The following is an 18,587-nucleotide window of genomic DNA, read 5'->3' as shown; positions in this document are numbered from 1 at the left end:
CTGAAGGAGCTCAAGGGGATTGAAACCCCATAGGAAGAACAACAATATCAGGACCCCTGCAGAGTTCTCAGGGTCTAAACCACCAACAAAGAGTATACAAGTAGAGAATGGCTTTATTTGGCATCAGTGGGAGGGGAGACCCTTGGTTGTGTGGAGACTTGTTGCCCCAGGAGAGGTGGATTCTAGAGGGGTGAGGCAGGAGTGAGTGTGTGTGTGTGTGTGTGGGAGAGCACCCTCTTAGAGGCAAAGGAGGAGTGCTAGGATGGGAGATTTGTGAAGGGGAGACCGGGAAGAGGGATAACATTTGAAATGTAAATAAATAAAATAATTTTAGAAAAAAAAAGCTTTAGATACATTACAAGCTGAAATTTCCCCCCAATATCTCCATTCGTTTTGAACTACTATTATCCCTTTCGAAATATGAGGGAACACAGGTGCAGAGAATGAGTCAGATTTCCTAAGATATTACATGTCAAAAAGCCAGACTTACACTCAGCTCTGTCTATCTACGGGATCTGAAACATTAGCTATTTAATAGCATGGCTGTGTTTTATTCTTGGTCCTTTCAAGTGTTTATAGACTTGGTAATCCTAACTAATCCTATAAAGCATGCATGGCTAGATTGGCTTCACATCCATCTTCTTAGATCTTCTGGAATATGTGGCCTACACAGTCCATCAGCTCTAACACCACAGTCTTCAGTCTCCCACAGCGAAAGACCATCTGAGATCTTGGAGGAAATCCAATAGTAAAAGAGCCTCTTTGGTACTCACTACTCATGCAAGCATCTAGAACCAGCATGCTGTCAGGCTGGTTTTCACAGGCTTCTATGGGCACCATTCCGGAAACACCCGAGATAGTGGACTACTTCCAGCCTCTGACCTCAGCCCTTGAAGCTGAGATTTTCTATTCAGTCACCACGGTGTGAAATGTGCAGGGCCAACTACGCATACAGAAACCTTCTAAAGTTAAATCCACAAGCAGAGTTCGAAACTGTTCACGTGTAAGTCCCAGCCCTTATCTGAAGCTCATGAGAAGAGTTATGGCTTTGAATGTAACACTTTCAGGAATTTTGAATGGTAAGACAGTGCACATATATTATGTTTTGAGAATACCCAAGGTAAAATATCAACAGCCTTACTCAATCAAGCATTTTACACAATTATTCTCACTGGGGGAAGAAAAGGAGACAATACATGGTTATTGGCTGTCTCTCCAAATTACTTTATATCACGTGAGGCTGTGTTTCAGGAGTACTTTGGGAAAAGGTCTTCATTTTCACATTTTCTGTTTAAATTTGAGAATGGTAAATAAGAGATTTCTGTCTGTAATAAGTAGAATGACTGAATATCATGGTGGTTATGGTCTAGAATTTGGAACTTGGCGAGTTCTAAGTTCAAAGTTCAGTTTTCTTCTCATTTGACTGGGTCAATCTTGGGCAAGTGGCACACCCTCTTCTATTTACATGTTCCCCGCCTGTAAAATTAGTCTGACTATTCATAGAGTTGACATAAAGATTAAATTAACTTATAAACATAAGACAGTGCTGGGTCATACTACATTGAATTTAGTTGCTATAATTATTGTGTTCTCACTGGGAGCTAGCACGGGCTCAGCAAAGTTTCCCCACGGAGAAGGCTATATGGAAAGATAAACTGTGCTCAAACACCATGTTGTTATCCACAATACAAAATAAGTGCCACAACATTATGACCAGTCAAAACCTTATGACCAGTGTATCCTCTTTCCTGCAATTAAACCTGCACATGGCGTCAGATAATCTCCCAAAGTCTGCATTGTAAGTGCAGGAGCAGGAAATTTAAATGGCTTTCATGTTAATAACATCAGGCTGAAACATCCTGACATCCACATCTTACCAGATGCTCACTTCTTCCAAAGGGGAGGGGAGAGTTTGAGGGCATCCAGGTCGCCAGTCCTCTTCCTCAGGCAGCAATGACACCATAATGCCACCCTGTTTTTCAGGAGATCCCTTTTCCTAGGCTTCCCGTCATTGATGAGTTTATTTTCCCATTTGTCAGATACATTAATATAGGAAGTAAGGTTAATGTCATCTCTGTTATGTCTGCCATGTATATTTCAGTCCCAGAGCACGTCTATGACAGAAAGGTGACGTTGACTCTCAATTTGGATAACTTCCATGATGAGTCTATAGTGTTGTTGTGTGAAGTGAACCTTATCTCCCTCACGTTGAGTCCCTAGGAGATAACCCCCCACACCTGCTAACAAGAACTGCTTGGACTAGTGACACAGACTGGAGGACCCTGAAGCAATTCCTCTGGAATATGAAAGGGACTGCAGAATATTTTCTTGCAATTTCTGACCCCTTATTTATGGTCCTTTAGGACTAAGTGTTCCCAATGTCTACATTCTGACTGGGAGACAATCTACTCACATACTTGATGGGTTTTTCAAACCATCCATCCCAACAGTGGTCATTTTTTTTCTTGCATTCTAAAGTACACTGAATCCTTATTATGTTGCCTTCTCCATGACGAAAAGCTGCAAACCTGTCTGTCACTGATTCTCAAAGGACTTACAGCTTAAGCACTACCTTAATCTGCTTCTGCAGATTGGGCGTTTTTTTAGATCTCTGCCATGGTTACTTATGTAAGCTTAGTATGTAAATACCCTTTAGCTATTTGCCTAATAGAGGAAGAGCTAGTCAAAAATGAAGAAAATATTATGCTATAACATTCTATTATGTTCTTGTCTCTGTCCTCAGCAAAATTCCATTATAAGAAGTATTAGAATATATGTGGCAAGAGAAAGGGATGAACAATTGCCAACATCTTCCTGCCTTCTTTCTCTTGCTGCAAGCGGTGACATAATGCCTCTCTGGTTTAGTTCTGTGCATTTCTTTAGTGAAGTAACATTTTAATGCTAGAAGCATCAGTGCTGAAATCGTCCTTTCTACTGCAGAGCTTCTCGCTAGAGATCCCCCACACCTGTGTTTGCCTCTCCCAGGATGAGTTTACACTGTTCAGACAGGGACTGGGTGTCACAAGCTCTAGCACAGTATGTAAGGGACCAGCTTTGGTGTCTGCAGCTCCCTATGCCAGTCTGTGAAATGAAGGGCTGAATAGACGATGTCTTAAAATCCCTTTTAGATCTCAAACTTTTACCAATATTTTTGAGAATTAGCTTATGTTGTTTCCTCTCCCCTTTTTTTATTAATGTATTTTTATTATGTACAACATCTGTATGTTTCTGAAGTATCTTTGTGGTTGTTCCAGAGATGGAATCTCAAGTTCTGGCCCATCCTTGGACTTCTTCTAAATAAAAAAAAATGTTCAATTTCATATGTAGCTTTAAACCTTAAGGTTATATGTTTATTCTTAAAGAGAATTCTTAAATTTTCTGTCCTGTAAGTTCCACAAAACCTGTATTTGTCCATGGGTAGTTTAGAAAAAAATATAAGTAAGTGCCTCAAAAAAGGAATTAAAAGAAAAGAGATGAGCAAAAGACTAGAAAGAAAATAGGCCAGATATTCAATGCCGGACAAATTCTTTGCTTAAGTACCAAGTTGGGCTTGACCCAGTGAGTTTCATGGATGCCAAAATAGTGACAGGAATCTGTCATTTAAAACTTCTTAAGTCTATTTAAGACTTCTTCCTAACAGAATTTTAATCTCAGCCATTTGGAAGACTGAGGCAGGAGAATCACAGCATAAAGGTCCTTCTGGAGCATGGATAGGGTTGTAGGATAGCAACTTAATGAGACCGTATCACAAGCATAAAGTAGAAAGAGGACTGTAAATACATCCCTGTGGCAAGCATTTACCAAGCATGTGTGAAAGCACACGTTCAATCCCCAGAACCAATACATTCGCACTTAGTGAAACTTCACTGTATAATACCTTGTCCCGAGACAATATGGGAGAAACATACATTCAGTGGGCTTGCTCCCTCCGTGCTCTCAGAGAAACATCACAGCTGAGTCACAGAAAATAAAAATCTACCATGGAGGTCTGTACAAGGTACTATGAGATCACGGTGAGACCAGCCAACATCAGGGGTACTGAAAAACAAAGGAACGTAACATTCATGAGTTCAGCTTCAAAGGCAGAAAATGTTCTGTACACGAAAGTTACCACTTTACATGGGGCACACAAAGAAAAAGAAAGCTGCCAATATTTGCCTTGACAATTGCCCCAAGCACAGTTTTGGTCACGCCATCACTCATGACTGCAGTGGCCGTTGTAGAATGGGATCGGATCCTCTGGTTCAGGTGTATGGAGCCTGAAGACACTTAGCCCATCTTGCATCATTTTCTTGAGTTCTTAAAGCATTTCTCACAGCTTAACACACTGCCTTTCCAGTGGCTAGAGTGGGCTTTCTAAGTTCCTCAGCTGTCTACAGACAACCCCAAGCAAGGAACTTTCGACATTAAAATAGGAGCCATTAGGAGAAAATAACATTTTGAAATGAATTAATGGGCATCCCTTGGTGCTCAGATATATATTCAATTTCAAAACTCTTTATTCAAATGAGCAGTTTAAAAAATCTTTTCTGAGCAATTACCATTTTTACAGACATGGAATAAAGCATGACTCATCTGGCAGTACTTCAAGAAACTACAACACACAGAATGAAAAAGAGCCTGAATTCTAAGCATGCAGTGTTAGGTAATAGCATCTTCATGAGGAAAAGAGAATCTCAGAATAGTCATGGTTGGCACTGTGTATGTACTTGGAATGAACTGGACGCTCCTGCACTCGAGGCGCCAGAGGAACAGAAACCCTTTTGCATCTTTCTGAAGCATTCTACAGCAGCAAACACTGCAGTAAGCTGCCGTACACGCCTGTTTATTATTGTGTCTGGTGGAACTCCCTGAGCAGCTCACCTTGCATTTATGCATGGCCCTCTGCCTCCATGGAAGTTTGAAAACACATGAAGAGTCTCTCCCTGCTATCTTAACTTCCATTCTCTTTGATGGATTGCAACGGGCAAGCAGTGCCTTGCATGAGAGAAGAGTTTTCAATCATGAGGAAACTCCGAGTCTCTGCAATTGATACTGAAATTATGATGCTGCCATCGAATCTCACCCAGTGGGGAATTTGCAAAAATGAAGGGGGGAAAAAAGATTCAGTACCAAGGCAATGTCACATTGCGGTGAAGATAGTTGACTCAAGTGTTGGGCTTGGAGTCTAGCTGTCCTTTTGCAGAAATCACAGTCATCTTAAAATTCAGTTCATAGGAGAGAGTTGAAATATGGAAATTTAGTTTTCCGATTTTGATTGAACAGAGATCAGTAATTAAGCTGAAGTATTGTGAACTACAAGCATTGAGGAACGGAGGACATGGCTCAGTGGGTAAGGCATTTGTTCAAACACAACCATGAGAATCTGAGTTCGGATCCCCAGTACCCACACAAAAGACTTGTAAAACCAAGTACTTGGGCAGTGACGAGACAGCCAGATTACACAGGCTCATTGGCAAACCTGCCCAGTGAGTGACAAATCCTGTCTTAAAAAAATATGATTCGAAGGAATAGAGGAAGACACCTAACATGGACCTCTGCCTTCTACATGTGCAGACAAAAAGGAATTTCTGTCTTTCCACTCTCCAATGTTTTCGATGCATTATAAGAATCTTTTATTTCTTATTCTCCCACTTCTTACCTGGGTACAGAAAAATAAAGCTTTATTTAAAAGGCTACAATGATAGATGTCTTAAAGAAAGGTCCAGTGATCAGTTCAATTAAGCAAATGGCGGTTGCTTGAAGATTAGTGTTAAAATAGAAGCTTAGCAATTCTTACCATTCCTACCTGTGAGAAACATGTCTGGCCAACCCATTAACAGTTCTGACTTACTGGATACATACCCGATGTTAAACATGCTTCAGGGTTATCTTATTCCGTTCTCACAGCAACCCACTGAAGTAGATATGATAGGCCCCTTTCTAGACGGGGCTTGAAGTGGCCAAAAATCACCTTACTAGTTAATAGTAGCAATGCAGAACCCTCACACAGGACTGCTGGATCCCCATCTCATTGTCACCAATATAGCAACCATAAACTTGTTGTCAAGAGGTAAATCTCTAGTATTCAATCAATAATGTCTACCACATTGCTGCTCTAGAAGTAAACCAAGATGGTTAGAGTAACTTTTGCAAGAATATTACTTATGAAATAGTGGTCTTTATGATTTCCACCTATCGACTGATTTAATAATCACCACAAATAGAGACATAGGAAACTAAGTGAGCACTGAGATCATAAGGAACTTGCCCAAGACCCCCCTTAGTAAGCATTTAGATGTTGGAGCCATCCTTCGAACTTAGATGCTCTGGCTGCTGGGATTCTGCATTAGGTCTAAGTATTATAGTGCTTGGCAGACTCATAATGGAGATGCAGACTAAACGTATGTCCACGTTTCTACCATACCAGGCCAAAGTCTGAAATGTGAATCAATGAGAAGCTGAATCATTGGTAAATCCATGATCAATATGAACAGTGTAATGCATTCTTGAATTATTCTGCTCAATTAAGTTTCTATTACAGAGTTTAATCCATGTATCTGACAGGTGAAAGACGCATAAGAAGGATGACTATGTGAAATGAATCAAACAAACTGTCAAATGACTTTTCAGCAGCTAATGCGTGCACCTCATAAGGCATTGAAAGAGACCTGCTTCACGTGCAGCTATGTTTGCGCAGGTGCACGTGGGGTTCATCCAGTAGGGTGGTCCCAACAAAAGCCTAGTTCAATATCCGCTCTGAGGCACATAGAATTAATCTGTTAATATTGTAAATGAGCACAAAGTGTTTGGTGACACCAAGCATCCTTGCACCACTGATTGAAAGTGGACATTAATTTTTCAATTCTGATGAGCTGAAGAGATTAAGTGCAATTGGTTCCAGCGCTTATGTATAAATACATACACAGTGATTTCATGTAAATTTTTATGTAGCAATTTCTAATGGTCTTACTTACCAAGCGTCACATTTGTAAGACTTTTACAATAAATTAAAGATGTCCCACAGTAATCAGCTAACACTTGTTTCTTGTTTTGTTTTCTCTCTGCAGGTATCCCCAGCATTTCCAGTATTGGTAGTAAGTAAACAATCACCAAACCAAACCTAGGCCAGCTTTGCTTTGTGGTTCAACTCCTTAGAGCTCTTTTCCTGTGTCCATTTCTGATGCAATAGAACATGAGCCGTGGGTATTCAAGTTTCTTGATGGCTGTAGGCACAGGTGTGCTGGGAACACAGATAAAATGGTGACTTGTTCTATAAGATGTTCAATGCCAGTTTTCCTGATGGCTTTGAATTCATAACGGCCACCTAAGCAGAGAATCAATTACTTAGATAAACATTTCATATCTGTGTATACTATTCAATTTAATTACACTTAGTAACCAACAAAAGATGTCACTCTCTCTGTAGGACCGAGTGTGTGTTTTCAATGTATCTGAGATAAGCAAAGGAGTCTTCATGAATAGCTTGGGTGTGTTCATTGAAATTTCAGGAAAATATCATGAGTCTTGGGAGGAAATATTTTAATGCACTAAAATGTAGGTATTGTGAAGGCCTGAAAAAGGTTATGATTATTAATCACCCTAAGGAATTAAATACAGATTGTGCACCACCAATTCTTCTCTCCTAAATTACAGTGATCCACTCATTATGGAGTTCTTTGTTTTCTCTTTGATAAGAAAGGGATATACATACAAAGTATAAGGATAGGACTAAACATTCCTAAAGAAATCTCTTAGCAAATATCCAATCAATTGAGGAGAAACCTTCCCTCCACTCTCTGGATAATCCTTTTCCAACATCCTTACTTTGAGCATCTCCAGCTACTCCAAGAGACTCAGGCTGCAAACCCTCCTCCTGTCTAAATCAGTACAGCCTTACTCATGCTGAAAATGTTCATTACAAACATGCAGCCCAATACTGTTTCAAAGCATAATTTTACACAGTTTTTACAGCATGCCCTTTATGTCCATGGTAAAAAAAAAATCTTGGCGCAACAACTGAGTACCTGATTTAGAAATAAAATATGGAGGGAAGCTTAGTTATGGACTATAAATGGAAAGAAGAATATTTCCCATGATGGTCACTCATCAAAGGCTTCTGCCATAAAAGCTGTGCCAAGGATAACGGTCACAGTGTAAATAACAGCATTTGAAGCATTGCCAAACCCAACACCCTTCTGAAAGCCTTACTCTGATAATCTGGAAAGAAATTTGCCACTTCTTATAAATGCAAGGGCGGCTCTTCTAATTTCTAAATCATCCCAGTTTACTTAAACTTGTGAACAGGCCAAGGCACTTATCTGTTAAGCATTAAGCATGTTGAATACCATGAAAATCAGCGGCTCTGTAATCAGAAGCAGCATTTGCATCCATTTTAACACAAATCGACAATTGCGGCTCTGTCCTTGTGATCTTCCAAACATGGTATTGGGACTACAGCCATGCCAATGAGAACATTCAGCTCTGGAAAACTAGTATTTCTACTTTAGTGCTTGCTTCTGCCTATGTATGTACCTCAAAATGCTCCTTTTGGGCCCTGACAACTGCTGTTGGGCAATTTTAGAGCAGAGGGAGCTAGAACAGTTCTCATGATCTGACATATCCAGAAGTTCAGAAATGGATGAATGGAAAAGTAGTTCTTTGGTGCTGGTATGTGTTTCTGTTCCGAGAGGCAGATGTGTGTTGCATGGACCTCTGACTGTATCTGCTCACTCCACATCTCATCTGGCCGCCTCCACCCCATCCCCCATCTCTGAGCATCAGCAGATGTTGACCTTTTATGCATTGAATCAGGAAATTCCAATTTTGTTTTGCACAGTTACCTTTTGAAATCAGTGGTGACCTGAAAGGATTCTGTGCTGTGCTGTGGAAAAATGTAGAAATCTTAATGATCAGGAACCTGAGAAAATTTTACCGCTAATACCTATGAGAAAAAAAACCCTGTGACTCAAAATTATATTCTATAAGTCTGAATGTCTCTGGCTCTTCATCTTAAAGTACAATGGGTATTTTGGAATTTGTTTTGTTTTGTTTTGTTTCTAACCAGCAAGGTGAAAGAGCATTTAGGGTTCACCCCATATCACAAAAGACAAGCTTGCCTGTTGCCTGGCTTTTAAGGTAAAGCGATTCACAATAACACCATCAACTCCAATGGTGTGTTCCAGGTGTGTTTAATGGCACAAGCAAGTTCCTTCTTTGTGGCCTTCTCTGGTGCCTGTTGTGTGCACTGGTGAATTCCTTTCCACTCCAAAGAGTGAGAATTCACATTTAAGTGGTTCATTGACAGACAGGCCTAGAAGATGCAGTTGGTACAGGTACATGGCTTCAAGGTACAAGCCAGGGACAAGGAAGCTGCTTGGATATTTAGCTAAGTCTGGGCATGTCCCAGGGCTTTTCTGTTCACTGTGAAAAAGGAATCAATGAATACAATCCCACCAGCTACCCAGGAAGATCCCACTGTAGCAGATGAAACACCCAAGAGGGTCTGATCATCAAAGTGGTTTTTGTAAAAAAATGAATGATGTATATTATCGATGTAGACTATTGATGTATGTAACCATAAGTTTTACATGCATATGCCATTATTTTACAATGGCTGGGGGATTTAGCTCTAATAGACTTCAGTATAGATCTCATATTGTCAACGTTGGCATTAAGATTCAAATACATGGACAGAGAGGCTATCCTTTCCAATCATCTACTAAGTATATTGAAGAAAACAAATTTCCTATTAAGGTTGTTTGTACCTGCTGCTGTCTATCTACTAGGAAACAGGGTTCTCAAACCTCCCCAAAGCACTTGATCTAAAACCCAGTCATTATGATGTGCTTTGACCCATGGCTGAAAAAAAATACTCATGGTATTGTCAGCAATAAATGAATCCCAAAATAGATCTGTAGCCATTTGAGCCTCATGGCTATTGTTTCTATATAATTTCACATGATGATAATACACTCAGGTCTCAATTTATATGAGATATACATATAATAGTCCACCATTTTTCTAAGTGAACATTTGTTGATGCTGATGATCCAAATTAATAAATGCCTTTTTGTGGGTGTTTTTGCTTATAGTGAGAACCAATCATTACCTTCTAACATGCATTTCTAATTCTCAGTCCAGCAGTCCAAAGACTAATCATGTTAAACAATATATTACAAAGACTATAATTAGGCTGGCAAGAACCATCCTAAGGTTTAGTAGCTTTGTGAGGGTGATTATTATGTCCCACAAAAACAGATGACAGATGAGTCAGATGTGGAAGGTATATCCTCCAGAGAAGGACATTAGACATCAAGAAAATCCATATTAAAATCTTGAAATTTTTAAATAAACACCAAAGAAAATCCACAACACAAAATAGGGATATGACTGGTTTGCAACCCTCACTGAAGATTACTCTCCTAAATAACTTTCATCTGACTGACACGATGGTATATGGAGCATACAACAGTGGCTTGGCATTCCTCGTCCCCAATGCCCTGATAATTAAAATTGAAATAACAATTCACTTAAGGGAAATATCTCATTTTCCTGTTTTCTTTCATAACGAGCATTGCCTTCATCACAGAGTGAAAAATTCATCTCTAATTTGATTTAATTGGCAGGACTATTAAACAAGGGAAATGCTACCTGCAGGGATCCATCAGCCTGTTGAGAAAGCCTAGAGATGTTTTCATACTTGAGAACATTTGATGCCAGTTGGAGACCTTGTAAAAGTTGTTTTCCATTCAGCATCCAAATATTTCTGTGCAGTGCTGATTTGTTGTAGAAACTTGAATGGCGAGAAGGAAAATGACAAGGTTAATCGCTTACCCACCCAAGGGTTATTAATAATCATGTTCGCTCTACTCAGAGAGCTGCAGTGTCTGTTTGATATCCCTGCCTTTGTTTTAATACTTCTAAATCCCCCCAAATAAAAGTTCCATTGAATTGCCCTTTAACTAATTAGATTTTATATAATGAGGGAAAATGATCAGGCTAGTGTAGCAACATGGCAAATTGCATGGTGTGCCACATTAATTTTGAACTGTTTGCTGATGTTACAGAAAGAAAGCTAAGATCTCAGGTGAAATGCCTTTTGGGACTATTTTATTGTGTACCTAGTATCCTCATCACAGATCCATTTCATATTTGTGTAACTAGCATTTCATATTCATGAAAACTTTGTTGTTATCCTAAAATTGAATGAACATTAGGACATAGCTGCCTTTCAAACTAGATGGAGAGAAACTTGAAGCAATCCCACTAAAATCAGGGACTAGACGAGGCTGCCCACTTTCTCCTTACCCATTCAATATAGTACTTGAAGTCCTAGCCAGAGCAATCAGACAACAAAAGGAGGTCAAAGGGATACAGATTGGAAAGGAAGAAGTCAAAATATCACTATTTGCAGATGATAAGAGAGTATATTTAATCCTGGATAAAATCAAATACTCCAGTTAAGAGGGGAGGAATCTCCCACTTAAGAGAAGAAAAATTGGAGAGGTTTACCCATCTATATTTCCCACATTTGCTCATCTTGAACAAATTGGTTTTTAAGGTTCTAACCTTTACCTAGTCAATTTTAGAATGCCAATCCACTTTTAAGTGTGAGCTAAAATCTCTTCTTTGCTAGTTCCCTTTATAGGATAGGTTGTTTTCTAGATAGAAATAATATTAAAATTCCTATATTGACCCCTCAAACAAGTTACTGTGTAGCCCTACCCTGCAGTAGCTCCTGTCAGGGTGTGTCAATTGAAGTCTTCTTCAAGTGTGCATCTTCTTGAAGTATCAGTAGGTAGGTGACCAATTGACCATTCTGCTTCTTTGGAAAAATTATACAAAGATATGTGCTTTGAATTGTAGGGCCTTATACTCCAACTTTCTACAAAATTCTGCTTTACAAATTTGAGGTCAGAGTGACCAAGTAACTTTCCCAGTAAATTATGAGCTGGACTGTCAATCTAACTTCATAGCATTAAATGAAATAGAAGAGAGTACATAAAGACAAAAAAACTGGATTTATTGACTCCTGCCAGAACTCTTTCTGTGTAGTTAAGAAACCCCTTGATTCCCAAATTGACCCATTTCTGTGCAGAGAACCACAGACTTTGAAGAAAATAGGCATTATTTTGCAGGCACTTAAAGGTACCGTCAGCACAACTTATAAGCACGACAACTGAGGAAAAAGGATCTCGAACCTTTGTCCTATCAGAGCACGTACCTCCTCCACCATCGAACCACTCCCTAATGGACTGACCAGAGAGGAAGTGTATAAATGTTGGATTATTATAGAACACAAAGCAGTGTGTGAGCTATGCAAATTATGAAAGATGCTTACATGTACTGTATGAGAATGAACCAATCTTTGTATCTCTTGAAACAGTTGCTTACAGCAAAACACAGTTAACTGTGCCATCCCAAGGACAGAGCTCCTACTATGACATTAAACTCATCTTCCCTTCAGCTGAATGATGGGGCATTTCTCAGAAGTAGAGTGGTATCTGTGAAGATTGCAAGATTACCTCCAAGGGAATTTCTCCTGAAGAGCTTTGGGATCTTCTATAGGCCCTTGCTAGGGAAAGCAATAGCACTATTTCAAGATTTCCCTGGGATCACTAGCAATGATTATACAAATACAAAACGGCCCTGTATTGTCATTTCCACTCAATTTTCACTCCATATTCCCTTAGACAGGTGTTTAATGAAGATTCACCAACATTTTTCCAGTAGCAGTTTCCATCTCGGTGGGTCTTTAGAACCAAACTATTATATTAAGAGTAGTGCAATTAATATATTTAAAGAACAACTCCTCCAACTTCATCTTACCTATTAAACAAAGGTGAAATTCCAGATAAAATCTAGTTTCCAACTCCTGTCTTAAATCTTTCCTACTAAGAAATTGCCTCCTGGTTATTTAAAATACCACAATGGAAGATAGTATGTCATGAATATTCTAGAAAAAAATCTAAATTTTCTCCTTGATGGGAAAGAATAGTCAGCTTGTTCAGTCTTTAAAGACGTTCACAAATGAAATGAAACTCACTTTCCATTTCTGATTACTGAATGTGATAGAATATTCTCTTCAAAATTTGCTTATATAAATAAAAAAGTCTTTGGTTTCTGCTTCAAGATTGCTTTTCAGCTTGATTTCCATGTCTAGATGATCAGTTTTAGTAATTCTAGCATGGTTCTTTTGAATTTACGGTGCAGAACCCTTTCTTGGGGCACAAAGGAAAAAAAAATGTTCTTTCAGATTCTTATCTTTATAATGTGAATCTCAATTTTTCTAATTCATAAAAATTCATCTCAAGTGTTACAAATGCATTGTTTCATAATTTTTCACAGGGCCTTTTTTTAAAACAAAAAACCCAACAAAATTACATATTTTAATTATATGCTAAGCTACTGTGTTTCCAAATGGAAACCTGGAAAGTAGCATTCCTGCATTGTGAGAGGTCAAACTCTAATATTTACCATAGTTTGAGAGGTAATTTGTTTCATTGTAAACAGTAGAGTTTATTGACAGTTTCAAAGCAGATTATTCCATAGAGAAAGCTAAATCTTAATGAGCTTAATACCGGTCAGAATGCCCCTCTTTGGCAGAATATTACGACTGGAAAAAAAATAGGCAAGCACATTCTTCTCCCTACTTTGATAAGTATTCTAGAAGAATATTTTTATTATATTATTTGGTCTCTGTTGCCACAGTAACCACAACAGAATGCTCACTGCAACACAGTTTCCACGAGAAGCAAGGCCACAGTCTCCATTTTCCCAGTGAAAAAACATAAGCTTAGAGAAGTTAAGAATTCGTAAAATTAGAATTTGAGTTCTGGTCTGAGTTCTTTTTGTTTGTCCCATATTTTAAATAAATTTCCATTAAATAGTTATTTTCTAGACTCTTAATAAATGAAATTTGGTTTTTAAAATAATAAAAGAATAATCATAACCTATGGATAGTGCAGATACTAATATATTACTTTTAAGAACATGTTTGTGGCAATGTATATTATGTTCTCTTTATCATGTATATAGGCAGTCTATAAAGTCCAGTTAAAAAGATAACAACACACAAGTCTATTTTACTATATGGCCTGTGTCACAGAGCACCATTCCTGAGTGTTTGACCATCTGCAAGTGGTGACCCCTCCCCGGCACTGCCATGCAGCTCTGATTGAAGAGTAACTGTGGGAGTAAAAAGACCCACAACTAAAACATGCAACCAACAAGAATTTTCCCTCATAGAGGGGACTCTAAAGGGCAAATGTGTCCTCCCAATAGGCATTGTGCTTCCATAAACATCAACGCGATCTTGTTAAGTCAGGGAGAAAATGCGGGCATCATAGAACTTGTCTGTAGAAAGAAATCCTGGCGATCACTTCTCCAGCATCTTCGTCTTAAGCGTAAGGAAACTGGAGTTTGGAGAAATTAAGAGGCAGAGAGCTCCTAAGAGGTACAGCTGAGACCAGATTCCACATCTTATGACTCTCAGGGCTATTTGCCTCAGAATGAAGCACCACTCTGAGATTCTCCTCGCTGATTGGGGAAATAAAATGAAATCAATAAATTTGTAGCAGTTTTCCCAATACAACACAAATTCTTTTGATGTAGTGTAAGATTGCCTATCTGTACTGTTTATCTAGTTGTGAAAAGTAGCCCAATGGCTAAGAAGTCTCAGAGGTTTCATTGCACTTGGATATGATAAGATAGCACATGTTTCAATTACGTTATCTGTATACTTTCCAATGTGCTTAATTTACTTCAGGGAATTAAATAATTGTTCATGTTTATTGATAATTCAACTTAATGACAGAATCTTAAGAGAAGCAAAAGAATGAGGGAGTAATATGATAAATTTTTATTCTAAGTTGACCTTGTAATTATAAAACAAATCTTTTAAATTTAAGATGAGATATCAAGTTTTTTTTAAATCGCATGTTTGACCAAATATCTAAGCATATATGGATAAACAGTAGCCAGATATGAGAGTTTGGAAACCACAGATATTAATATTCATTTCTCAGGATGTTTTCACACCCTAAAAACACATAGCATATATTATTTGCCCCACTGAAAAATTATACAAGGATTTGTACCTTGTTCGGGAATGTTAACAACCCTACATAACAAAACTACTAGAAAAAGAGTTTAATTCTATTTTCAAGCAAAAGCAAGGGTTTCCACTGCCCAAGAAACTAAGTTAGTGACACAATATGGAGGGAGATATTCTATGTGGGGAACACATAACTAGTGTTCACCCAGAGAATCTCACACTGCTCAGTTAAATAGTCTACGCCTTTTAAAGTTCAAGATAGGTCAATAAACTGCAACCTCAAACTCCGCAAGATGGGGGGACTAAAAACTAGGGAAAAATGACCCTAAATTATCCCCAATAATTTATATATATTTTAATATATTGGGATAGGGAATAAAGTTTCATTCATGGAGTTAATTGCTAAAATTCATTTATAAGCTATTATAAAATTGATTAAATTGCTTTCATTCTTTAAGAAAGACTTCTGCTCCACAGCCTGTGTCTGGCCTGGATCTGAATATGCAGCCCAGACTGGGATTTAATTTGTGAGAATTTCCCTGTCTTCACCTCCCAGGTGCTCAGAAAGTTGTGTAAAGCTCTTGATAAAGTTTATTAACAGAATGATGAATTAAAATGTTGTGCTTATTTCATTAAAACAAGTTCATTAAACACTTAACGTTACAGTTTCAACCCTCCCCCCACTTATGATATTTATTTCCTCTCACTAAGCTAATACGATCTTAATTTGGTACTAACAATATAAGTAACTAAAATCAATCTAATAATTAAAACATTTTAAATAAAAAATTTTGGCATGATTCTCTCAAACTGTGAATATACTACTTCCCAAAGCTGATCATCAATGAGACTTTTTCCACTAATTCAGTACCTACCCATTGTCAAAATGGCGAGATGAGAATCAACGTCCTGTGAATCGCCCATGTATCTGGCATAATGTGGCCAAGTATTTGTTTATTTAACAATGCCAAGATGCACATGCAGAAAAACATGATGTTCTTTTTCTACTCATACATTTGAATAAGTATAGTCATATTAAGTTTTTTCTTTGTTTGTGTATGAGAGCAGAGGAGATAAGGGCAGTGTCACCAATGGATCTGTGAGATTAACTTTTCAAACAAGTCAATGTAATATGAAAGTTCCATGTCTTCCAAGAACTTTATTGGCTATGATCCAATGATAGAAGAAGCAATCTGATAATACCTGTTTACAGTAGCTCAGCCACTTGATACCAATTTCTCAATTATCAGATGCTTACTGAAGGTTCCCTCAAAGGCTTTATCTGTCTTTGAAGAGATTCAATCTAATCAGGCTGATGAAAAGTGGACTTATAAAATTTTAACTAACAATATTAAAACTCAGGCCAGTCCACATTGCCAGCAAGAAGTCAGGAGTGCTCACAGGTAATGCACGGAGGCAGGACAGAGTCACGGCTGCCTTGAGAACTTGGTGATCACAAAGAATGACGCACAAGACGTGCGTTTCTGAGCTGGTTTTAATGAATGAGATTTAAATCATGAAATAGTTGCTTTACTAGCCATGGTCTTTGAACTTAATAAAACTACCACATTCAGAACATCAAGTCTTAAACATGGAGTGCTTCTTGCCTTCTATAGTATTTTGGGTTTTGTAGCTGATGGACCTAAAACGGAATTAATAGCATGAAATAGAACTATATCCTTGATTACTTCTGGTTTATAACAAGTAACTTAGAAATGCATTTTGAAGCAAAAACATCAAGAAAATATATCCATACGTACCAGGCCATAGATAAGATTGAAAGACCTTTGGGCTACTCCTTAACAAGAACCACCAGTAATCCCTCTTTCCTTCTCTGAGAAATTACATGCATAAAAGTAGGAAATAGATCCACTTCCTGTCAGAGATAATGGCTCACACTTAAAACATACCGCATTGGATTCTCATGAAAGACTAATGTAACCAGTTCATATCTGTAAATATAAATTGAGTAGAATAGAAACTTCAAGTGAGAAATTATTTCTTTAGTGTTATCTTCTAGCCTCAGGCACCAGCTTTACGTATCAGTTTGGCTTGTTGCCGTCCCTATTTGGTTATTTGTGTAGGAACACTCTACTTCATTTCCAAAGTAAAGGCAAATCTTCATTAAAGAAGTCGCTATACAAATAATGTCCATTCAATGTTTTGGGAGTCATCAGTTGCTTGCTCTTGTTTGCTGTGGAAGTCATGTTTTGTTTAAGTGCATCACAACCAGGTTAAAAAAAAACCAAGGTGTGTGGTTCATGTCTTTGTCCATATATATATTTTTGTTATTGTTGTTGTTGTTGTTTAGACCAAATGACATCATAGCTGAAAATAACACTCCCTGATTTTTCCTGATGCATACAGCTCCTTCAAAGTTTAATAGGATATGGCCGAATATTTCTTCCCTTGAGGTTTCTAACCCAAAACAAGGTAGGAGCATCTAAAATTCCTGATATAAAAATCCCATGTTTGGGGGGAAATCCTATATACCATCTTACCACTAGAACATTATCATGGATGCTTTCTCTTCGAATGACTCATAACTTGAATATTTATTTTTTTCTAATATGAACGGAGTCACAGATATACTGGAGTAAAAGAGGACCGAGGGGAAAATGGGATGGAACAGAATTTATAAGTCTTAAACAAATTTACTTTTGTAGAGTCCCAAGCAAAGCCTAGAGTTTAATTGTCAAGGTAGCGGACGTAAATCTTAAAAACTTATGGGCACCACAAACTCCTTCCTTCCCTTTTGCTCTTAAATAAACTCACTGGTCGCCTCCATTGTTCTGAGGGTCTCGATGAATAGGTGAGGGCATCATTGAAACTCCCAGAGGGTCTGTTTACTATTGCTCCAAATTGACTTGCAAAACTTTGGTTCTCTCTGTGTGTCCCTCCCCCCCTTCCCTCCCTCCTTTCCTCTCCCTCCTTTCCTCTCCCTCCTTTCCTCTCCCTCCTTCCCACCCTTCCTTCTGCCCCTCCCCTTCCCTTTTCCTTTCTGCCCTCCTTCCCTTTCTCTCTATGCTTCTGCCTCTACCTCTCTGTCCTTTCCTTCTTATATCTATATCAATGCATGTATACACATTCTAAAAATTCCCTTGTTAGGATTATCCCCCCATCCCATTTACCCATGAACATTTATTTTCGCCAATGTAGAAAAAAATACACAGTCTGTTCTCAGAACAGTAATTTTATTATGACTTCTGGTATCAGAAGGAAGGAAGGAAGGCAGGCAGGCAGGAAGGACGGACGGACGGAAGGAAGGACGGACGGACGGAAGGAAGGACGGACGGAAGGAAGGAAGGAAGGAAGGAAGGAAGGAAGGCAGGCAGGCAGGCAGGAAGGAAGGAAGGAAGGAAGGAAGGAAGGAAGGAAGGAAGGAAGGCAGGCAGGCAGGCAGGAAGGACGGATGGAAGGAAGGACGGACAGACGGACGGAAGGAAGGACGGACGGACAGACAGAAGGAAGGACGGAAGGAAGGAAGGAAGGAAGGAAGGAAGGAAGGAAGGAAGGAAGGGAGAAGCAGAGGGAAAAGGGAAGCAGGAAA

At 38.6% G+C, this 18,587-nt stretch overlaps 1 protein-coding gene across 7 annotated transcripts in view; it reads left to right on the top strand.

The window, feature by feature from the left end:
- Ntng1 (netrin G1) overlaps window positions 1–18,587 on the top strand; it is a 364,316-nt gene that overhangs the window by 282,663 nt on the left and 63,066 nt on the right. For 4 of the 7 annotated variants that reach the window (NM_001106465.1, XM_087620415.1, XM_087620400.1 and 1 more), the window contains 1 exon segment: window positions 7,050–7,076. In NM_001106465.1, the coding sequence (NP_001099935.1) occupies window positions 7,050–7,076 (27 nt within the window). 7 annotated transcript variants of the gene reach the window in all.

This window comes from Rattus norvegicus, chromosome 2, assembly GCF_021556685.1.
Source record: "Rattus norvegicus strain SHRSP/BbbUtx chromosome 2, alternate assembly SHRSP_T2T, whole genome shotgun sequence".
In the NCBI taxonomy this organism is placed as follows: domain Eukaryota; kingdom Metazoa; phylum Chordata; class Mammalia; order Rodentia; family Muridae; genus Rattus; species Rattus norvegicus.
The sequence above is the reverse complement of the archived record's forward strand: the minus strand, read 5'-3'. Positions and strand labels throughout refer to the sequence as shown.